Source organism: Talaromyces rugulosus, chromosome IV (genome assembly GCF_013368755.1).
Source record: "Talaromyces rugulosus chromosome IV, complete sequence".
NCBI lineage: Eukaryota > Fungi > Ascomycota > Eurotiomycetes > Eurotiales > Trichocomaceae > Talaromyces > Talaromyces rugulosus.
In genome coordinates, this window is record NC_049564.1 from 1,986,452 (window position 1) to 2,009,643 (window position 23,192).

At 46.6% G+C, this 23,192-nt stretch overlaps 7 protein-coding genes across 7 annotated transcripts; 2 read left to right on the plus strand and 5 right to left on the minus strand.

Moving 5' to 3' along the window:
* Positions 1-268: 268 nt before the first annotated feature.
* TRUGW13939_07485 (uncharacterized protein) lies at positions 269-1,244 on the minus strand (the record flags this gene model as incomplete). Its single annotated transcript, XM_035490625.1, has 2 exons — positions 269-527; positions 586-1,244. 2 exons carry the CDS (start codon positions 1,242-1,244, stop codon positions 269-271), a joined length of 918 nt encoding a protein of 305 aa, XP_035346518.1.
* Positions 1,245-3,258: 2,014 nt separating this feature from the next.
* Positions 3,259-5,044, plus strand: TRUGW13939_07486 (uncharacterized protein; the record flags this gene model as incomplete). The annotated part of the gene is made up of 8 exons (XM_035490626.1): positions 3,259-3,375; positions 3,432-3,501; positions 3,580-3,601; positions 3,652-3,741; positions 4,235-4,380; positions 4,436-4,455; positions 4,516-4,579; positions 4,806-5,044. 8 exons carry the CDS (start codon positions 3,259-3,261, stop codon positions 5,042-5,044), a joined length of 768 nt encoding a protein of 255 aa, XP_035346519.1.
* A 390-nt stretch (positions 5,045-5,434) lies between these two features.
* Positions 5,435-7,556, minus strand: TRUGW13939_07487 (uncharacterized protein; the record flags this gene model as incomplete). The annotated part of the gene is made up of 7 exons (XM_035490627.1): positions 5,435-5,884; positions 5,950-6,165; positions 6,225-6,366; positions 6,430-6,694; positions 6,758-6,898; positions 6,958-7,069; positions 7,131-7,556. The coding sequence occupies 7 exons, from the start codon at positions 7,554-7,556 to the stop codon at positions 5,435-5,437; spliced, it is 1,752 nt and encodes a 583-aa protein (XP_035346520.1).
* Positions 7,557-8,946: 1,390 nt separating this feature from the next.
* Positions 8,947-11,841, minus strand: TRUGW13939_07488 (uncharacterized protein; the record flags this gene model as incomplete). Its single annotated transcript, XM_035490628.1, has 7 exons — positions 8,947-9,608; positions 9,678-9,727; positions 10,136-10,676; positions 10,738-10,918; positions 10,972-11,304; positions 11,363-11,644; positions 11,722-11,841. The coding sequence occupies 7 exons, from the start codon at positions 11,839-11,841 to the stop codon at positions 8,947-8,949; spliced, it is 2,169 nt and encodes a 722-aa protein (XP_035346521.1).
* Positions 11,842-12,481: 640 nt separating this feature from the next.
* Positions 12,482-13,474, minus strand: TRUGW13939_07489 (uncharacterized protein; the record flags this gene model as incomplete). Its single annotated transcript, XM_035490629.1, has 3 exons — positions 12,482-12,840; positions 12,902-13,336; positions 13,408-13,474. The coding sequence occupies 3 exons, from the start codon at positions 13,472-13,474 to the stop codon at positions 12,482-12,484; spliced, it is 861 nt and encodes a 286-aa protein (XP_035346522.1).
* Positions 13,475-13,910: 436 nt separating this feature from the next.
* TRUGW13939_07490 (uncharacterized protein) lies at positions 13,911-16,265 on the minus strand (the record flags this gene model as incomplete). The annotated part of the gene is made up of 7 exons (XM_035490630.1): positions 13,911-13,915; positions 13,960-14,076; positions 14,133-15,330; positions 15,383-15,414; positions 15,490-15,718; positions 15,774-16,140; positions 16,192-16,265. 7 exons carry the CDS (start codon positions 16,263-16,265, stop codon positions 13,911-13,913), a joined length of 2,022 nt encoding a protein of 673 aa, XP_035346523.1.
* A 1,670-nt stretch (positions 16,266-17,935) lies between these two features.
* Positions 17,936-23,182, plus strand: TRUGW13939_07491 (uncharacterized protein; the record flags this gene model as incomplete). The annotated part of the gene is made up of 3 exons (XM_035490631.1): positions 17,936-20,178; positions 21,161-22,923; positions 22,995-23,182. 3 exons carry the CDS (start codon positions 17,936-17,938, stop codon positions 23,180-23,182), a joined length of 4,194 nt encoding a protein of 1,397 aa, XP_035346524.1.
* Positions 23,183-23,192: the final 10 nt, after the last annotated feature.

Sequence of the window (23,192 nt, forward strand, 5' to 3'; positions counted from 1 at the left end):
TTGGTTTTTTGGAGACCGAGCACCAGTTTGCAATTTAGGACGGTGCTACGTATATTTAATTGTATTTCCTTGCAATGGGGGAAGTTTGAACTCAGATAGTAGTATAGTAGCTGATGTAGTCTGTATCACGGTCATCAGTTGATGATGTCACCAGTTGACGCTTCCGGAGATTTTATATTCTATCGTGAAGGTCTTCAAACGTTAATACATGTATTTGAAGCATTATCATCAATTGATCACATAAATCACATTCAGCATTGAATTTTCCTCAAGATTGACTCAGCAGAAATCCAGACAGCACTTCCATAAATCGCTGGCGTACTTCAATGTGAGCCATATGACTTGCACCCTCTAGGGTAATCCAACGAACCCGCGGGATCGTATCAAAGAATGGCTGCACTGCCGAGTCCCCAACTTCGTCGTACTGGCCGTTGATTAAGAGCGTCGGAGCTTGTATCTGAGATGCTATTGGGGCAGTGTCCCAGTCTTTCAAAATGCCGGTACAAGTCAACTCTGAAGGACCGTACCTGAAAACTGTCAACCTATTTTTCTTTTTCTTTTCCGTTAATAAAGAGCTAAACCCACATATGTTGATAGGCTTTTGATTCCTCCAGGTGACTCAAGGTGGCTTCCATCTCACTAGGCCATGGATCAGCGCGGCAGAGGTGTTTCTTATAGAACGCTATTGCTGCTTGCTGATACTCCTCTGAGTCGGAACGACCTTCTTTTTCTGCTTTCTCAAATGCTTCTTGAACTTCCTGTGGAAATTGAGACAAAAGACTCTTATCATGGTCATTTAGGAGTTTCACGCTGGATGGTGTATTCGCCAGTACAAGCTTCCGGAGGCCTTTTGGCTGTGAAGCGGCATAGCGAGAGCCTAGCATGCCACCCCAACTGTGACCAAAAAAGTCGAACCCGCGCTCGTGAAGTCCTAAATAGTTGACCAAGTTGTGAAGCTCGTTTTCAAAGAGCTCTGGGGTCCAGAAAGACACGTCGTCTGCTTTCTGGGAGAGCGACGAGGACTTTCCATTGCCGACTGGATCATAGAATACCAACGGAATCCGATGCTGTTCGTGTAAATCCACAAGAGGGAGTAGATACTCATGGCACGCTCCTGGTCCACCAGGGTACAGAACTAGCGGTCTAATGTTGCCAGGGGTCGCCTTCAAATCGCCGTAAACCTTATACCACGTGTAGCAAGGCTCGTCGATGCCTTCAATGTTGAACGGGATAGCCCCTTCCATAGCTTCGTATTGCGCTTGCTCTTCCTTGACTGTTTCGTTCTTGTTTTGAGTTCTCTTTCCAGCAGTTGACAAAGACAGGTGGGTGACCGAGCTGACAACAAAGACGACAGTAGCGCCGCCGGAGCAACTCAACTTAAAAAAGACATGCAAATTACTAGTGGACCAACAAATACACGTACAATATAATACCCAAGTAATTAAAATAGAAGCAGAACATGTTACAGCATGCAAGTTCCTCTTTTAGGGAACCTTTAACTGGCTTTTACAAGGACTACGTGGAATGTCTCAGTCGATCAACTGGAGCAATTTTGGCTTTATGCCCAATCAGTAAATGAAAACACCATCGCCAAGAAATACGCAGTGTACTGTACATGTTTCCACTCCAGCCCCTTCCCCCATCCAATACCCCAGCCAGTATACGGTAGGGGAGACAGGAGGTTCAATTATCATGTGTCCGGGCTGTGTATGTTTTGTCATTTGAAAGCCGCCTTGACGGTAACTTGATTTTATTTACGCACTTGCGGCATAACGTCCAAGCACAACTATATTATCAATAAACCTCGGCGCCAGCGAAGCCAAGGTTACTGAAAAATATACGATGCAAATAACACTTAGTTACCTTCTTCTCAACCGCTCCACCCTTGACGATGGGTACACCTAAGGTTATTGTGACGCCCGCAGATAATTCTCCTATCATTCAAGTAATAACATGGCTATTGCTTGCTACAATTTTTTCTGTGTGTTTATCCGGCTTCTCACTCGATTTTTTCTTACGAGACAATTCGTATCTCATGATTTTATGATTATACTCGCCTATGTAAGGCTCCTTTATGATAGTATTTAACTATCATAGCACGTTCATGTCTTTTCAGTTAACAAAAATAGATTTTTTCTGTTGCCCAGTCTGTAACGCTACTCATACCAGCCGGCCAAGCCTGGGGTAAAATCGTAGAGAATGCTGATTTTGCGGTGCTGGGACCGGCGTTGAATGTGATACTTTGTTTCTCATCTCGAAATCCTACTGATTGTGATGTTCGTTTGAAACAGACACAATATGCCGGCCAACTTCTTCTTGCTTTCGCCCTATGCTTTACCAAAATATCGATTCTTAGCATGGTTTTTATTACATCGCCAGTCGGTTGGCATCGTGTCGCTGTATGGTGTTTGATAATTTTCATTGTAGCATGCACCTTCGCTTCGATATTTCCGTTAAGCTTTCAATGTGGAAGTCCACGCCATTGGGATTATATCACCACTCACTGTGCCAGACGTGTCAGTTCCGATATTTCCCTCTTTCAGTTTTCTAACGCGTTCTAACTATATCAGCGCGCGGTTTCGCTTTCTGTTGGCATCATAAACATAATCAGCGATGTTGGGGCTATGTCGGTCCCCATCTGTATTATCCTTTTTTTGCGCGCAGAGTTACCCAAGCGGCTTACGACTATCTGCCTCTTTTCATCTCGTCTTCTGTACGTTGCCCCATTCAAAAGTTGGCTACTATACAGCCAGCAAAAATAAAAGAGAAAATGCTTACAGGTTTACCATCGTCATCGGCGTCAACATCGTCCAACTAGTCTACATTCAAGCTTCCATAACTGAAAATACTAATAAAATTAAAAATTACAAAATCAGGTACCCCGTACTATCATAACGAGCTTCATTACAACACCGGTCAGCTAGGCAACACCCCTACTTCAGCCGCAATGTATTATTGGCTTCCCGGCCAATGGGAGGATAACTGAAGTTACACATTGCGGTAGTGATATAATCTGGGCATGTCGATGGATGATCTGAGTAGACCTTGGCGCTCTACCGACATTAATTTCCCCCGAAGTTGTTATCAAAGGTACCGGTTCTCTCTTCTCTGCCTTTTCTTCTTCGTATTTTTGGCCGATTACGTATGCATGTCTATCATAGCCCCCTACTTTATTTGGGACATACGCCTTGGCATTAAAAGAGTATCCCCTTTGGTTTCAGCTTTATTTCGGCCAAAATCAAACAGGGTACTGTCACAATGGAACCACAAGATGATGCTGAAATGCAGCGTAGACATGAGGAGGCAGATGGATCCCATCCTATACATTCTGATGACCAGGCACTGATGCATCTTGGCAAGAAGCCGATGCTGAAGGTGGGCTTTTTACATTCAACGCTAAAGGGGATATACTAAGTATCCGTGGTGTATAGCGCACTTTCGGCTTCATGGCCGTCCTTGGCTTTTCATGCACCGTTCTTATACCTGGGAAGGAGCACTTGTGTAAGTAAAACTTGAAATTTACATTTGCCGAACCAAGAACTAATTTGTGTGTTCTTGTCTACTTTCACTCGAACAGAGTATTTGGACAAGCTCTGGTAAAGTCTGTTCCCTAGTTCTCTCTCGAGGATATTCAATGCTAACAATTTATAGTGGCGGCCCAGCCGGGGTTATTTGGTCGTTCCTGATTGACTGGCTCGACACTTTAACGGTGTTCGGGACTATTTCAGAATTGACTTCGATGTGAGATTTCTCATACAGTATCTACTCTTAAGTCGGCTGTGAATTCACACTGATTCTATCTGAAATTAGGCCCCCTATGGCTGGAGGCCAGTACTAGTAGGTGGTCATCACTTTGGTGAAATTCTATATTTATCTAAACTTATATTGATGGAAAACTCTAGTTGGGTATCGTTGATGGCAGCTCCGTCGTGGAGGAACTTCATATCATACGTTACTGGTAGTGTGTTGCTTATTCCTTTCTTGATTGAACATCCTTGGCTAATATTGAGAAGGACGGGCAATATTGGCTGGCCCCAGCATCTTCGAATAGTTACCTGATGAGTAATTTAATAGCCTCCTTAATAATATTCGTCAAGCCAGACCTAGATGTGAAACCATGGCAAGTTTTACTACTCTTCTAGGCCTTAGTTATCTTCTTGCTCGTGATCAACACTGTCACCAGCCGGGCACTGGCCAAATTTGAAGGGGCTATATTGATCCTACATCTATTTAGGTTTTTTGCTGTCCTGACCCCGCTCGTCTATTTTGCTCCGCATGGAGACAGGTCCATATATACTACCATCTTGAATGAAGGTAACTGGCAGACACAGGCACTGTCGTTCTTTGTCGGCCTACCATCCTTTGGATTTGTGTTAATGCGTTCGTTACTAGGTATTTTTTCTTCAAATAAAAACTGCTAATAGTATGTGGATAGGGTCGGATAGTGCTGTTCATGTATGTTTTGGAGATAGACCAGCTCTTGGATATGTACGACCTTTCTGACGATCTAGCTAGATGTCAGAAGAAATCCAGAGTGCGTCCAAGGCTGTGCCTCAGGCGCTGATTCTAAGTCTTATTAGTAAGTTTACCTTCCATTTATGTCTCTTACTTTCACGTCCCGAAAATATACCATAAAATATGAACGCAAAGCTTATAACAAGGCAAGTCAACGGTAGCCTCGGATTCGGCATGATTTTGTGCGTCATGTACACACTTGGTGATCCTACGCCAACACTGGAAGCCATTCAAGCTGGACATATTTAAAAATCTAGAGAATAAGGCAAAGATTGCTGAAGCCTAAGCAGTTGTCACATCGTACCTTGATCCCGACGCGGGCTTTGGCTATAACAGCCACATCATCAGTCCTTCTCTCCAATCTCAGTATTGCCTGCCTCTATTCCTCATACCTACTCACATGCGCATTCTTGCTTCGAACTCGACTTGTCGGCGGTATAGGCGTATCACACGATTCAACGAGAGCCATCCGGCCCGGGCAGTTGTACTGGGGACCCTGGCGGATTCCAGAACCGCTAGGCACAATTAACAATACTCTTGCCTATTTTTATCTGAGTTTCGTGCTTTCTGGAGTTTCTGGCCGGCCGTGAATGAGGTGAAGCCCGTGACAATGAATTACAATTTCCTCGTGTTTGGAGCGGTTGTTTTGTTTGCGATGCTGTGGTACATACTAAGGGCTCGTAGGTATTACAATGTGCCAATGATAGAGGTTGGCCCAGCATAAACTTCTCCCAGTATTAATTTCTCTATTTGGCCTTTCTCATGCTATTGAAAAGAAAGCTAAAAGTAGACTACTAATCAAAACGGAGGTTAGACCATCTTACTTCTTAGGTTTCCTAGAGAAATTGGTATTAATTGATCTTCCAAACTAGCAAATATGTACACATCCCGTAAACAATCACACCAGTGGCTTAAATCATCATCCTGATCGATACATATCAGAGCGTAGCGCTTGGCACCGAACAGATTGCACCACACCCTGTTTGTCAAAGCCAATGGTGAAGGCGTCCGTGGCCAGATTATTGTAATCCAACGCATCGACCATGATCCATTCATTGTTGTAAGGAGACCAGAAGTCCTGCGTAAAAGGCTCGCCGTTTTGCTGCAGCGAGTTGAGATGGTATAAATAATACGTTAATCCATCATCTCCCGTCGAGGCACTCAGTTCGGTGGGGTATAGGCGGAAATCAGAGTAGGGAGCGAGAATTCCTGCCAAAAAGTCGGTGCCGTTACTCACCCAATTGGTGATTGTAACTCCTGGTCCTCCATCGACGGTCAAAGTTATCGACGAGTTACGATCTTTGGCGGCAAAAGTACCGGAGAATGCCCTTTGGGCCTTCTCCTTGGCTGCGGCTTCGGCTGCTGGATACTGTCCTTCCGTTAGCATGATGTGTATATCTCCCAGGGTCCGGATTGTTTACTGATCACACTTACATAGATATCAACAAGAATGTCGCGAATCGCATACACCGAGCTTTGAGGTGCGTCTCCTGCGGCAAGAACAGTCACGCCGATGTTATAGTCTGGCACCAGGCCAATAAAGGTAGAATACGCCCCCACGTCTCCGGATTTTGAGTAAGTATCCACAATGCGACCCGCGTCGATGATAGTATTAGCTAGGATTTCTTTTCGGTAAATCTCCCAGGGGGCCTGAAGGTCGAAACTTAGCATTCCAAGATTTGCACTGGTTGGAGGGACAAACTACTCACCCCAACTGCCGCGTTCCACTGCGAGGTAAATGACCTAGGTTTCAGCCATCGTCGCGTGATGTAGGATGGCAACAATTCGCTATCAAGAATCGATTGGGCGATTTTCCTCAAATCCTTTGTTGACGTATATTGTCCTCCGGCACTTTTTAGGGGTCAGTATAAGTCATCTCCGCACAACCAATCTATTTGACAGAGAGTGACCCACGGTGCTTCCAGTCCTAGATCGTATGAAAAAAGAGAAAAGCTTTCGTTTCTCGGGATGATGGCATCAGCATCCTTCGGCGGATATCTAGCGGTAGTAGAGGAAAGTCCTAGCGATTCGTTGTAGACTCGACTGAAGCTGACATCAAACGGGACTTTGGTGATTTCTTCATAGGCTAGAGCAAGGATGGCGAACGCCAGGTTTGAGTAGACAGGGGTGGTGTAAGACGGATAGACTGGAGGGTGTTCGATGATACCATTCAAAAGCTCTGCCAGATATCAAAAGTCATTATCTCCAATTCCTCTCATGGGTTGATGATTGCATGACTTACGTTGTCGCGTGCAGCTTTCCTGGGGACCATAAAAATTGCACTGCGGCACGTTCTCTCCGTCTAGTGGAGGATACCCAAGCAGGATGTCCGCGGCTACTGGTGGCGTCCCATATCCTGTGAGAGCCAAATCCCCAGTGTGGACTTTGAACTTTGTTCAGACATGCACCGGTTTACAATAGTGTTGTTCTTCGAGTACTCACAGTTATTCCCTATACCGGATATGTGACTCGCCAATGCGCCAACCGTGACTTCACTCCAATTTGTAGGGAACAGTGCATTGGAGGGTATCAGTTCAGCTGCCGCCAGCTCAGGCTTTCCAGAAAAGTTGATTAGTTTCGTGTTACTAGTGTCAACGATTTCCAAACAGACTTACGATATACTTTGTGATTGGGTCATTGAAAACGGAATCCCCAATATCGACCATCCACACATACATAGTAAGTACCTTGGCCAGACTTCCAGTTCGGTATACGGTATTCTCTGTCAGGTTCCCTTTCGTATACGAGCCATTCAGGTCCGGAGCCTCGAAATGGTATTCAAACAAGGGATCATCGCTTCCCACTATAAAGAACGAAGCGGAGAACGACGTTCCCTTGGTGTCCAAAATGCCATATGAAGTGTTTCCAGAAGTGACTGCTTTCTGCACCGCTTCTGTTGCTTGGGTAGCGGCCTTCACAAACGCATCTGCGGAAGGGTCCAATTGAGCCCTGTAAACAGGGCCCAGTAGGGCAAGGTCGGTTTTGGGGAGCGAGAACGCAGCATACGCCGCCACAGCGAAGACAAGCTGGAGAAGGATCATTGTCGTCAACTGTTAATAAGTATTTTTGTTTGTTTCTGCTCCTTGTTATGTTGTCGTTCCACCTTCTGTAGCTACAATAAGCTGTGTGGAACCAGAAGTCATGAAAAAATCAAAAACAATGGCAAATCATAAGGACTAAATATTGCAGTTGTCCTCTCCCCAAGGCGAGCACACTGAATATATGAAGGTGGAATGGACATAAAGACGAGAACAAGGAGGCGCTTCTTCCATGCTCTCCATGTGCCGTATACCTGGGGCAAATACTGTGGGGACACGGCATATGCCGCCTCATGAGGGAATCACTGTAGTTACTTTTAGGGGGAACAATAGCCGAGAACGTCGTATGGAGCAACCAATTTGTGGCTAGACACCAAATTATGCGCAAGCTCTAAAATTATCATTGTCACGGCGAAACGACGGCACGCCGTTGGCGCTCCTATCCGTGTCGCACTTTTTAACCGAATCGTCCATAGTCCGGCGCTAGCTAGCCCGATCGCTTTCCGCTACCATTTTTATTCCTTTTCTCTTGGTTCTACGGGGCTCCGAGTGGATTAGCCAGTAGGATTGCTCTTTGATTAGATTATCTCTTGATAAGTACTTTTGACGTTTTTGTAGTTTCATGGTGGTGATCAAGGAGTCAACCGGTGGTCGACTCGTAGTATTGCACTTATTGTACTTGCATCAATCAATGTCACCTGCACATTTTTTAGTTGTTTATTTGTTTGCTCGATAAAGTAAATAATACCGACCGATGCATATACGACAGACACCATTGGAACTCTTGCGCCCATACGACAATCCGGAACATTAATTGCTTCCTCTTGTCAAGCTGGCTGTCCTGGATACAGCAGGAAAAGGAGTCCCCGAATAATGTGAACCTCTATATACCATTAATGCTACGTAATTTTCGACCTAGTACTGATCACATTGCTGACCTAAGACGCAACCCCAATCCATACGAAGTAACCAAGTAGGATAAGTGTACATATCTCAATTTGCAACATGGGAATGATACTAGCAATTCATTCGAAGTAGCACTGTGATAACAGGCCCACGACCGAATGCTACCACCTTCAATCGGTGTCTATCTCAAGTTCCTGCAAAGTATCGATAATAATCTATACGAAGATCAACTATTTTAGGGCTTCAGTTTTCACTTCTCAACCCTACTGCTGGCACATCCCGATTCGTATGTGGTATTTTATTGTTACATCATTTAAGACTCGCCTATTATCAATTTAGACATGATACTATCTAATAGCTTTTTTATGACATTATTCTCGATAAGAAGAGGAATCATTCCTTGTTGCGGGAAAAATTGCTATCAAAAGATGGCCCTTCAACAGTTTGTGTCTTCTGTCTTTACACACCAGGCCGTGGTCATCCAGTTTTAGTAATTTCCCAGAAATGGCGCCTCGTTAATCCACCTCCCCTCTACTATCTCTCCCATAAGCCAGCGTCCCATGCTTCTCCGGGAAAGGTCGAGACTACCTTTATGGTCTGGCCCAGCATACGCGGCCCAAACAGGGATATCTCCAGGACCATCTGTTAGGTGCGGAATCCGAAAAATTGTCCAATCTAGATCCTCGCCCAACTCATTCACCGTTTCTGCAATTTTAACCATCTCGGCATTCCCCTGGGGAACCACAACTTTCGGAAGTATGGAGTAAAGAGAGAGTTTCCAGGTTCCGACATCTTTCCCATCTACCCAGTATGAAGGAGTTGACAAGGCCAGTAAGCGGCGAACACCATTATTTTTCATGGCTTTTATAATTTCTGGAAAACTATTGGCAATGGGCGTGTCCGTAGCACGTGTTATCATGGCGGGGATAGACACATATGCGCCAAGAAAAGACACAACAGTCGTGACATGATGAGACTTTAGAGTAGAATCAAGCGTGCTGTAGTCTGAAAGAGATCCAGTAACAATGGATACTTTTGGATGGCTTGAAACTCGTTCCGAAATCTTTGAGGGAGTTCGAACATATAACACCAAGTTGGGTGGATTGGGTAGTGCAAGCGCCTCTTCAACAAACGCAAGACCGGAGGCGCCTGTAGCAGATAAATTGGTCAGTGCTCCCAATAACACCTCGCTTTGTTTATGAGTTCTTGGAGTGTTACCTGTTGCGCCTAGAACGAGTATTGTTTCTGACTCCATGAGAAGACGACCGCTGGTAACTTAAATGGAACTACAGAACCAACGCCATATGATATCGGGATCGAAGAGCAAATTTATACAATATATTGGCTTACTTAGGTTTCAAAAACTCAGTCAATAATGGATTAATAATTACACAGATTGCGAATATTTCGGCCGAAGGAAAAATGGACCGGTAGTTAAATTGGTCCGATCGGCTATAGTGGAACAATCGATGGCTACATTTTCCAAGTCGAACGATCTTTCTTTTCCGCGTCAGCATCGTCCTTCGTGGAGTTAGTCACATTGGCCTTTCCCCTCTTCAATCACCTGCTCTCTTTCACTTTTCTCTATTTCCTTCTTCACGCTGCGCCACTCCATGCAAAGACCTCCAAAGATACAAACACAGGCCAAGACCAAAGCAACCTGAAAGCACACACACAGCGAATCATTGTATGCCACCTTTGCCGCATCATAATACTGAGGTGGTATTTCTTTGAAAAGTCCACTGGCCCCAGCACTCGCAATTTGCTGAGGGGTGATACTCAATATGCGTGCGAGTCGCTTAGAAAGCTGTCCGTCAACAACGTTCTGTCCAACCGAGACGAAGATTGCACCAAAGAGTGTTTGAGCAAAAAGCATGAGCGAGGCTCCGACAGACACTTCGTTGCGAGGGAGGACGGTCTGTGCAGCCATACTAGGTGCCTGGAAGCAAGAACCGAGGCCAAAGCCATAGACAATCTGGTAACCTATCCATTTTCCCACTGATGTATTGACCTGGAGGGTAGTCAGTACACCCGCTCCGACAGCTGCGATACAAATTCCAAAAATCAAGAATGGCGTGTAATAGCCAATGCGAGATGTAAGGACTCCGGATACAATCGATGAAACTACGAGCGCAACCACCATTGGCAAGAGATGGATGCCGCTTTCCACAGCCGAGTCACCTTTAATGACCTGGAACCAGATTGGAAGGAAGTATACTGGAGTTTTATGTCAATATGCAACCTTTTTAAGGTCTGTATAAGACAAGGGTATACGCACTCAACAGTGTTTGATGGGCTCCGACACAACAGCTAGCCCAAAAGCCACTGGCAACACTGCGCTGAATGAAAATACGCGGAGGTACTGTAGCTTGTTTAGGCTTCCAGACCTGAATCAAGACAAATGCGATCAACAGCACAAAAGCTAGAACAAGTAACGCGACAATACGGCCGTCACTCCACTGCCGTCGGTCAGCTCCACATGCACACTGAAATAATTCCTCATCCAACTCACACTGTATGTAAAACCACCCCATTGCAAAGCCAGACATAGACATATTACTCCTGGCAGAAGGGCAAATAAGCCTTCAAAGTTGAGCTGTTGTAGCTTATATTTGATAGTACTTTGGCTTGAGGGTGTTGGTATGCGTAGTAAAAAGAAGACAAATACTAAGACCACGCCTCCTAGAGGGAGATTGATGTAAAAACACCATCTCCAGGTGATATTTGTAGTGAAGGCGCCGCCAATCAGAGGTCCGATTACTGACGCAACTCCATATATCGCACCAAGCATACCCTGGTACTGAGGTCGTTTCTGCAACGGAACGGCGTAGACTATCACAACAAGCTGATACATCAGAGGATAAGTATATTATTCAAGCAAAAGAGACAGTATGGGAACTCACGACGCCTGATTGAACCCCACCGGCTCCCAGCCCAGCAATGGCCCTTCCAATAATGAAGGCGACTGAGTTTGGTGCTGCTCCACAGACAGCAGAGCCTATCTCAAAGAGCACAACGGCTGTCATGAAAGTGGCTTTCACGCTTAGGATGGTATATAATTTCCCAAATACCAATAAAAAGGCGCAGTTGGTAAGTAGGTATGCTGTTCCATACCATCCTATATCGTTTGCTGCGTGAAACTCGTTGGTGATCGCTGGCGTGGCAGTTGAGATGATAAGTTTGTCCTACACATGGGCCATGTTAGCTACATATCGAAGTAACAGTTGTCATATCCCTAAGGTATTCAAATACGTGTACCCACCAAGGCAACTAAAAACATAGAAATAAAAATGGAGATCATTAACAGCGCGAGTCTGAATCCCGATGGGTAGACAAAATCGGCCGTTTCGGACAGCTCCATTTCCTTTTCTGAAGGGACCATTCTGACTTGATTAGTATCTGGTATATCTTCTAAGCAGGTGAAACAAATTGATCAAATAAGTGGGCAATATCAACCAGTATTAAAGAAAAGAGAGTGTAGTAGAGAAATCGAACAAAAGCCATTTGTGAAATAAATAAATAAATCCAGAAACTCAATGTATTTCTCGGCATCTTATAGTAGACAGTCATTGTCGCGGACAGTGCTGGTAATATTCGCTGATCTCCGTTGGCAAACCTCTTTCGTAGGCCGTCGACCGTCCGACTGTCCGCGTCCGCTGTTTCTATAGCGCTCGGTGAGTAGGAATGCGCGAGACCTGCAAATACGGTGCTACCATTTCCGCTGAAAAGCTTAATTTTAATTCTTAATTTTCTTAGTAGTAGTTTAACTATGTTAATGTTTCCTTTGTTTTTACAATGCGTGCGCGATAGTATACAGCGTTGTTGCCTGTTAGCAGCAAGTGAAACTTGCCACTGGGAATCTTCGCCATCGAACGAGAATAATCCTTCTCATTGGCTGTTAGCAGTTCTATTATAAGAATATCGATTAATTCTCTCTATCTAACTAACTGCCAATTTACAATACTGTCTAGGTTATATACCTGGCTGGGGCTATGCGTTGGTCCCTCCTGTGATACGCAATACTATGATTTCGCAGAAAGGAGTCTTATCACGTCATCATCACTTATCCTCTCCTCTCCCTTGATTGATTCATAGGCTGGCAAGAGAACTGCCTTTTCGACTTCTTTATATTTCCCCTCGGATACGAAAATTGCTTCCCCGTGCCGAGATGTGTCGACCATTAGCAACGCAGCGCAACGTGCAACAGACGAATCAGTCTGTGCCTGGTATGATACCTGACTCATCATCGCATCCATGTTTTGCATTATTCCAGTCGTTGTCATAGATGGCATCATGACATTGACCCGAATGGGAAGCCCGGCGGATTCAACAAGGCGTGCATATCCTCTGCCGAACCCGAAAACGCCATGCTTGGCGGAGCCTATGGAATTAGTCAGTTTAACTGATTCGATATCGATCAATAGGAAATAATTTGTTCGTACTGTAATCAGGACGTCGGAACGGTTGTATAGCGGAGCTGGAAGCCATGAGCACAATACTGCCTCCCTCGGGCTGTTCCTTCATGTAGTGGACACCCAGGTAAGCCGTGTTGATCACACTTCTCAGATTAATATCAAAGACTTCGTGATTGGGCTCCTTCAAGTCTCCATTTTCATCTTCCTCAAATGCCAAGTAGCGCGCGCGAGGACGGACACCGGCATTTGTGAACACGGAGTCAATCCGGCCGAAATGCTGCTTTCCTTTTTTGAACAACGCGACAAGGTCTGTCCAGTTGACCACGTTTGTTTGCACAAATAAAGTGGAAGACTTTTTGTCCAATTCTCCAGTGGCTGGTGGTTGAATATCTCCGTAGACAACAGATGCTCCCATGGATAAAAGTAGCTTAGTTGTTGCCAGGCCTATACCAGCCGAGCCACCTATTTGATCCATCTGTTAAACGGATCCATATGGCAAGTGGGATACTCAATAAAATTAAAAGCTAATATACCTGTAATGACGACCACCTTGTCCTTGAGGTTGCTTAGATCCTCGTCTTTAATAACAAATTCGGCCATAATTTTTTGAGCTCAGAAAAACGAGGATTTGTAAGTCTTTCTTGATATATTATAAAAGATATTATAGAAATTTAATGTAAAAAAAATATCGAAACATAGCTGATGATGAGTCCTTAATAAATTTCCCATCGGAGCGGATTTAATGATACCTCCAGCAATGGTAAAACATGACGACTCAGCCCGTGCGATGCAACTCCGGGCCGACATCGATGTAACAAAGGCAGTCAGCCCAGTTAACTACGTTCGGACCTTATACTTTGAGCACAATTAATTCCGACGTTTTATAATAACTTATTTTTGGTTTATCGATGTAAACTAAAATAAAGATAAACGGCTTAGCCACTCACTATGCTAACACCTGCAGGGGTGAATACCGATTTATTTGATGTTTGTTAGTGAAGTCTATTATGCGACATAAAACCAGTTATAAGCCGTGTCAGACTAGCTGTTCAGATCGGGACCAATCACAAAGTCGTCTAACATACTTCCAAATGCCATCATATCATCATCATCAACGGCGAACAAAGATGGGTCCAAAGCCATATTCTGTCCAAAGTCAAAAGTACCAAGTGAGGCAAGTCCTGGCAGCTGGCTAAGGTTTTCTATGGATATATCAGTATCAGGAAAGTAGTCAAGAACTTTGGAGATGTATTCCTACCATCTGAACCTGTCAAATGTAGCATATTCGCAGTGTGTGAATATTGTTTCAGTACGGCTGTGATTGCACTTGCTGCTCTTTGTGCCTCTATTGAATGGTCCGCACTTCTATTCCACAGAGCTTTTGCATTGGTTAAAGCTTGTATGATATCATCTCGTCTATGCACCGAGGCCCAGTGTTCCTTCTTGAGACCTCCCTCGTTGAGCCTACTCAAGGCAAAACACAGTATCATCGTCGCTTGCAGAAATTCATGGCTGAGGGCAACCACCTTCCAGCGAATAGCGAACATAAGACCACCAGGTTCAGTTTCCTCTCCCATTCTTCGGTGATGATCTAGGATTGCTAGGGCAGACTCAATGCATAGTTCATTGGATATGGTGCTTTCTTCTCCTGTAGATTCGTTTATAAAGCTTCGTCGATAAAGAAGGTAGATGGCTTTGTGTATGAGAACGTCCAAAACGATTCGATGCAGAATCGTCACGGGGTTATCGGTAATCGACGCCTCTAATGATTTATATCTTAACCATCCTGGTATTTTGTTCACAGCAGCATCCAGTTTAGCAGCAAGCACGGTAATTGTATCAGATGACGGCTTTGCGGCCTCAGTCGCGTCGTATATCTCTGCTGCAACTTTAATGATCGTGTGTCTATAAATAAGATGTACGAGGGGTACATGATCTGTCACTGGCTGCAAGGTGTTGGTGTCGTCGTTAAGTGTGGGAGGATCTGTATCACATTGCGAGTCTTTAATAATCCGCGGCAATCCGACTTCTGTGCTTGTGAAAAAGTCCATCTGATATAGGACCATCCAGAGAGTTCGCCGAAGTTCAGCCTGTGCTGGCTGAATATTGGGCCAGTGCGATGGGTCGCGGTGCAAACCCATACGCAGTGCGATGCGAATAACGACGCCAATGAGGATCCAGTTGCCAACGTTGGTGTCGACATTTACGTTTTGGTCGACGGCAAAATGTAAGATCAAGGTTTCAAGGGTGTATCTGGTCGGGTGTAGATAGTCGCCGGCAATTAGACAATAAATGGTAAGAGTCCGATAGGTCTCCATCATATCTATTGACTCGGTTGTGGGTACGCCAGCTCCAGCGTCTTGTTGGTGGAGGAGCGCGGGGATTGTCATCACGCTGAACAAAAGACCAACCCACATGATGGGTACTGCTGATGGATTGGACCAAAATCTTTCATACTGTGAGCTGAAATTAGCAGATCAACGAACAATGGCCGCGTAGACGTTTCACCTCTCCGAAAAACTTGCTCCGGTTCAGAATGGCTGAGTGGTCCGTATTTCCGGATTAGTAAATTCCGAGACGCTAAAAAGTACTGAAACCGCAATTCCACGACTCACCCGGGGCAAAGTCAAAGGAGTTGAAGAACTGAGAGACCAGTCTGTCAACAACCTTGCGAGGAGGTATCATGGCCAGGATCTGCTCTCTTGAAGGACAGGTGGCACTGGCGAGGAGAGAGACTCTAGCCTGTGGTGGTCCACGCATCAAGCCAGCATCAAAGGGCGTCGACTCTCCAGTTTGAGCCCCATCGGAATAATCGTCGGACAACTCGTCTTTGAGAAGTCGAATCTGAAAATGTCATCAGCGACTTTCTTGCTTGTTTGCTTTTTTAAGGGCTACATACATCTTCCAAGATGGTGATCCAATGGGAGCTACCAATATATACGGCTTCATCATCCGTAAGACTCAGCTTGCTCATGTTATCTGTCGCATGGCCTTCAAGCGGAATAGCGGGTGGTATAGATCCCCTGGGAGTCTCGTGTAGTGATGTCACATTCCCTGGTGGCTGGTGTGGGCTCTGCGCCAAGTCTCTCATCTCAGTAACGAGGGTTTCGAGACGCGTAATTCTCTGACGAACATGCTGGTTTCGCGCATGTGGTCTGTAGTCGATGGCATTTTTCCGGTCTTGCTCTGGAGAGCTGTAGATGCATTCCTCGGGTTTACCTCGTCGCGCGCAGGCGCCACAAGGAGACAGTCTGTCACAACGAAGCCTGCCGGAGTTTCAGTCGGCTGGTTTATCAGGGCAACAGAGGGAGACTTACTTGCGTCCTCGGCAAAAAGAACAGCTCAGAACTGTCTTGTCGCGCCTTCTGTTGTGGGGTACTGGTGGGGGCATTCTTTGGTGTTTTTGTCGATGAGGCTGAACCCTCCTCTCATTCGGAACAGTCTCGGGGAAACTTCGGTCTTGAAGACATAAATTGCATGACAGATATTTCTCGCAACGCTGAACACACGATTCGATGTTTCTGTCAGAAGCGCGGGTCAGCGAAGCTTTTGTCGTCTGAACGGTCTGATGCTGTCGGCCCCACAATTCATCCGCAATCTGACCAACCACGTTGAAGAGTGAAAAGGAAGAGAAGCTCATTTCACGCACATAGAGTTGTGTTAGCAAGAACCAAATTAAAAAGACATTGAACTTTATATTGCATCATATTATTGACTCATCTTCAAGCAGGACCGGAGTCGATTGGTGATGTTGTGACGTCATTAAACAGAATAGCCCTCTAGGTAGACTTCTAGCGCTGAATTATGCACCCACCTGTCCCAATTCAAAATAAATTTCCAAATATATACAGTTCTTCGACGTCGGTGCTTCAGATAGAAACAATGGGATTTTAAAATAATATACTACTGTGGGCATTGTCAATAATACGTAGTGCGTAGCAGCATTCATGCCAAGAGATCTCTAATGGCTTCCTAATCGGGGCTAGTGCAGTTGGACTTGGCATGGACTAGAAAAGCCGAGAAGCGCCAACCTCGAACGGCGTGTCATACACAAAAAAACAAAGGCGCTTTTTTTAACTGGCCTATGTAAGGTATACAATCAATATACATATCAGTTGATATGTGTAGAGTCACTATTTTGCCTAGTTCAATGTTGATACGTCACGTACATATATAATACTTTCAAGTTAAAGTTAACTAGTATATATATATGTATATATTTATATATACATAAGTGCATACAACATTAAATTATCAACAAAATCATTATTGAAAAGTGACACCTGGATATGAAACACCTTCACGTTGCTCAAGTGACCAATCAAAGATATATAGACATTAAAAGTCAAGTCAATTAGTGATTGTATATATATGTACATGTAGTGTCAATTGGTAGAAAGCAGCCGCGGAACCAGGACATAGTCTAACGGATCAATCCGGAAATTTCCGTTCGGACCGCGACCAGTGCCCGGCAGATGCAAGCAAACGCAAGCTCATTCCGCACTTTCTCTGCTCCAATCTTGAAAGCACTATTTTTTTTTCCCCAGAACAGGGCTAGCCTGTGGTGTAATATTTCCTGATCGGGAGCCACGAAAACGGGTCGGCGGGACTGGGCAGCCACACAGGGAAGGGACGAGAGAAGAAAGAGAGTCTCGCCAATCAGCAACCAGAATGAGTGCGGAGAAGTGGGTCAGGCAGCATGATTGGTAAAAATGCGGGGACTAGCCCCTTCTGACCAATTGCCGGACTATCATTGGCCAGCCAGCCCCACTTCAGAGTCTTGGCGGGATCGGGACAGGCCTGGCCCTCTTTTGGCCTCGCTGGATTGATAATCCTCCCTCAACGTCGGCAGCCGCCAATCACGACGGCGGCAATGGCCGATGGCGAGTGTCTGTGCTGCGGGGTACACCGTTGCTCCTTCCCCCTCGGTGCTCACGTATATATAATCGCTTTTTCTTCCCGACGGACGCCGTCTTCCTCTTACTCCCTCTCCTCGCTGTCTGACTTTGCAGCTCAATCACTCTACCTCGAACAAAAAACTAAAAGAACACCCTTCACACAATGGCAGAGAGCAAGTGCCCCGTGAACCACAGCGTTCGCAGAGCAAATGTCGCTGGTGCAGGCGCCAGGAACACCGACTGGTGGCCAACCGCTCTGAGACTGAACATCCTGCGCCAGCACACCAGCCCCTCCAACCCGCTGGACCCCGACTTTGACTATGCGACCGCCTTCAAGAGCCTCGACTACTGGGGCCTGAAGAAAGACCTGGAGGCACTGATGACCGACTCACAAGACTGGTGGCCTGCCGACTTTGGCCACTATGGTGGTCTGTTCATCCGTCTCGCCTGGCACAGCGCCGGCACCTACCGTGTTTTTGATGGCCGTGGTGGCGGTGGCCAAGGACAGCAGCGTTTTGCCCCACTCAACAGCTGGCCCGACAACGGTAACCTCGACAAGGCCCGTCGTCTGCTGTGGCCCATCAAGCAGAAATACGGAAACAAGATATCCTGGGCGGATCTGTATCTCCTGGCCGGTAATGTGGCCCTCGAGTCTATGGGCTTCAAGACCTTTGGTTTTGCCGGAGGACGCGCAGACACCTGGGAAGCCGACGAAGCTCCATACTGGGGAGGAGAGACCGAATGGTTCGGCACTGATGTGCGATTCAGAGAAGGCACCGCAGCCGCCACTGGCCAGGTCAAAGATGATGCCAACCGCGACGTCCACGCCCGTGAGCTGGACAAACCACTGGCTGCCTCAGTCATGGGTTTGATTTATGTCAATCCTGAGGGCCCCGAGGGCATCCCCGATCCTGTCGCAGCCGCTCGGGACATCCGCATCACCTTTGGTCGCATGGCCATGAATGACGAGGAAACAGTGGCCCTGATTGCTGGTGGTCACTCGTTTGGAAAGACCCATGGTGCCGCTCCAGGCTCTCATGTTGGCAGTGAACCCGAGGGAGCTGCAATTCATGAGCAAGGTCTCGGATGGCGTTCAACTAATGGCTCTGGAAAGGGTCCCGATGCCATCACTAGTGGAATCGAAGTTACCTGGACCAAGACCCCCGCAAAATGGAGCAACGACTTCCTCGAGTATCTCTTCCGCTATGAATGGGAGTTGACCAAGAGCCCCGCAGGAGCAAACCAGTGGGTTGCTAAGGGTGCCGACGAGATCATTCCTGATGCGTACGACTCTTCCAAGAAACACAAACCCAAAATGTTGACCACCGACTTGGCGCTGCGCTTCGACCCCGCCTATGAGAAGATTTCGCGCCGTTACCTTGAGAACCCCGATCAGTTCGCCGATGCCTTTGCCCGCGCCTGGTTCAAGCTCTTGCATCGCGATATTGGCCCTCGCGTTCGCTATCTCGGACCCGAGGTTCCTGCGGAGGTTTTGAGCTGGCAGGACCCTGTTCCGGACGTTGACCATCCTTTGGTTAACGACAGTGACGTTGCTGCCCTGAAGAAAGCCATTTTGTCCACTGGACTTGACGTCTCTCAACTTGTCTCGACTGCCTGGGCTTCGGCGTCGACCTTCCGTGGTGGTGACAAGCGCGGTGGCGCCAACGGTGCCCGTATTCGCCTGACTCCTCAGCGTGACTGGGAGGTAAATAACCAGCCATGGTTGAAGAACACATTGAGCGCCCTGGAGAACATTCAGAACCAGTTCAACAGTGCTCAATCAGGCGGCAAGAAGATTTCGCTCGCCGACCTTATCGTCTTGGCTGGTTCTGCCGCTGTTGAGAAGGCTGCCAACGATGCCGGCCACGGTATCACCGTTCCTTTCTCCCCCGGCCGCACCGATGCTTCGCAAGAACAGACCGACGTTGACTCTTTCAACGACATGGAGCCAATTGCTGACGGGTTCCGCAACTACGGAACATCAACTCCTCGCGTGCGATCGGAGCAGTTCCTCGTTGACAAGGCTCAGCTGTTGACTCTGTCGGCACCGGAATTGACTGTCCTCGTCGGTGGACTGCGTGCCCTCAACGCCAACTACGATGGCTCTTCTCACGGTGTGTTCACTGGCCGCCCCGGCCAACTGACAAACGACTTCTTCGTCAACCTTCTCGACATCAACACAGAGTGGAAACCTACGGATCCCAGCAACGAAGTGTTCGAAGGCACTGACCGCAAGACCGGCGCGAAGAAATGGACTGGCACTCGTGTTGACCTCATCTTTGGCTCTCAACCCGAGCTGCGCGCTGTTGCTGAGGTGTACGGTAGCGCTGATGGAGAGCGGAAATTTGTCAAGGACTTTGTGGCAGCCTGGAACAAGGTCGTGAACCTTGATCGGTTTGATTTGCAGTAAGTTAACGCGCTTTGGACACCCTGGAATTCTGGTTTCTTTCTCTTTTCTTTCCCATCTTTCGGGGGTTTTTCCTTATCAACTCGTTTTTCAGAAATTTAGGAAATAAGCCCAGAACCAATCCTGTGTCCGTCATGTCTGTTCTATAGCGTATCTCCCAACCCGCCTTTCCACCTGAAGTCCCTCTATGTCAGGCGTCCCTCGCGACCATGCAGCAAGCAATTGGACCCCTGACCCTTTCTTTTTTTTTTCCAAATGTGGTTACGACACAAACGTATCTTTATGACTTTGATGCACTTTCATTAGGTAAATGTACCAAGATTGGATCCAGAATACCACCAGTCTTTTAAAATTAGCAACTTGTTATTTTTCTATCATTCTCTTTTTAATGGATGCGCATTTCACTCCGGCTTCACTTGGAACCCTCGTATATTTATTTGTAGGAAGCTTCTACAGAGCCAATAACCATCATTTCCCCAGAGAAGTGCACTATGAATGAAAAGGGCATTGATCATCGGGGTAGAACAAAGAACATTGAGTAATTTCTCTGGTGCTAACGGATCGGCCAAAGCGCTGACCAACATCCCCGCGCAAAGCCGCGACTTCCCCACTCAAGCTTTTAAGAGCCGTCCTTCCCTTGACTTGTCGTGCCAGCCTCAACTTGATTCCTACAAACACCAATTGCTGTGGCTGCCATTGCGTATCATAGCACGCGGTATGGTGTGAGCTGGCTGAAAATGAGCACACCGCGACAGTCTCGATCTTCGTTGAGTCGGGCCTGCCAATTCTGCCGAGCCCGGAAGATCAAATGCGACAATAAGCAGCCTCGGTGCGGGTCCTGCGTCAATCATGGCCGACAATGTACCTATGCAAGAGATCCGCCTCGGCAGAGGTAAGTAAGCATGCTCATTTGTTGAATCACTGCATATGATCTTGGCATATGAGATTGGTTTGTCTTGGGAGCTGACCTCGAATAATTAGGCCGTCCCACGCTTTGATCGACGCGGCGCAACAGGAAACCAAGGCCTTGCAGCAGATACTGCTGTCATTGAAGAATGCGGACGAGAAAACCCGCACGAAAATCATCGACTCGGTGGATTTTGATGATGGAGTACTGTCTGGGTTTTCTCCAGGCGCAACAGTGTCACCGCCACAACAAGAGACCCAATGCCCTGCATCCTTCGCCCACTACGCTGCGTCCCACCAAGAATCCGTTGATCATCCTCGTCACTACTCAGAATCCTTGCCGGATGAGAAGAATGTCACAACATTCATATCTCGTGACGAAACTGGCACAATTCGTATATTCGGGCCGACCTCTAACCTCCACGTTGACAGCCCGGAAAAGGAGCCGTTTGGCTTTACCTCTCCAGTGCCAGGATCTGAAAACAGCCCGGATCGCTATCATCTAATTGCCAATGCCGCCTTGCAAAGGCAGAAAGAACACGATCTTCGCGCGAGAGAAACTATCGGCGGAATACCATCGGAACTAGCTATGCATCTTCTGGATCTGCACTGGAATAGACAGCACCACACTTATCAACTAACCTATCGCCCGACCTTCATGCGGGACCTCGCTGAAGGAGGTCCATATTGCTCTGATTTTTTACTGAATGCAGTATTCGGCTGCTCTAGCAAATTTTCCGAGAGAGTGGAGGTGAGATCGGATCCTGCACGGCCAGAAACTGCTGGAAAATTGTTCTTCGACCGCTGTGAGGAGTTGATATCCCAACAGTCGCTGTTAGAGGTCTCTAGTATCCCGACCATCACTGGTCTTCTCATGCTTGGCGCTACATTTAATGCCAAAGGACGTACCTCCAAGGGGTGGCTATATGTCGGATACGCTTTACGTATGGTCTATGATCTTGGGCTTCACCTCGATTGCAAAGAGATTTCTGGAAATCCCGAGGATATTGAAATCCGTCGAAGAGTCTTCTGGGGCGCTTTTATCTGCGATAAATTGCAGAGCTTGTACTTTGGCCGGCCCTTCATGATCCAGATCCGTGATGCTCATGTTTCGTGGGAGTTGATGGACACGTATGAGGAGAACGAGACTTGGAGTCCGTATCTAGACCCAAAGACAATTAACTCGATTTTGAAACCACAAGTTCCTATGAGACTTTACTCAATCACGACCTTTCAGCGTCTTTGTTCACTGTCTCGATTAATGGCTAGTATCATCGACTGCTGCTACTTTGTGGGTGCCACTCCGGAAAATTCACGACCGTTTTTAGCTCCTACGAACGATAAACTCATATCATGGTATGCAAGCTTACCATTGGAGCTGCGCTTCGAACCATGGAACAATTCTCCCTCTAGTGAGGCATTAGTAGCTGCACCCAACGTGATTGCTCTATTAACAACTTACTACTCACTGATAATTCTTCTTCACCGGCCATTTATCAGACATGGTCATCTCTGGGCTGCAAACACGCCGACAACTAGGTCTTGGGAATCTTGTGTCACAGCGGCAAAATATATCACACAACTTGCACTGGCATACCAGTCGGCATATTCATTGCGTCGCGCCAACTACATGCTTAGTTATGCATTGTACGTCGCATGTACGATCCACGCCCGAAACCCCGCAGTCCGCGAAAGCACCAGAAGAGGTGACATATCCTCTCCTCTGATAGTGTGCCTTCGTTGTCTAGACGAATTGGCAGTACCAAATTGTGGGGTGTCCGTTCCAGCCAAGATAGTCAGGAAACTGATGCAGGTAAACGGTATACCGGACGTTTCCGGTATGTTTACATTACTTTGACTGACTGTTATTTTATGTAAATTGAATACTAACAGTATTGAAACGAATTAGGTCCGGATTTGGATATCGAACAAGTGCTTCCGCTGGACTTCAATCTCAGCCAACAAATGTTCACAGATACGTTCATGGGCTCTGACTCCATGAGTCAATACGCAGGCATTTCGGAACTCCAGCCATTTATCGAAGATTTAGACTCATTGTTTGGATTTATGCAAGATTCTGAAATTAATGGACAATAGAGAACTTCAG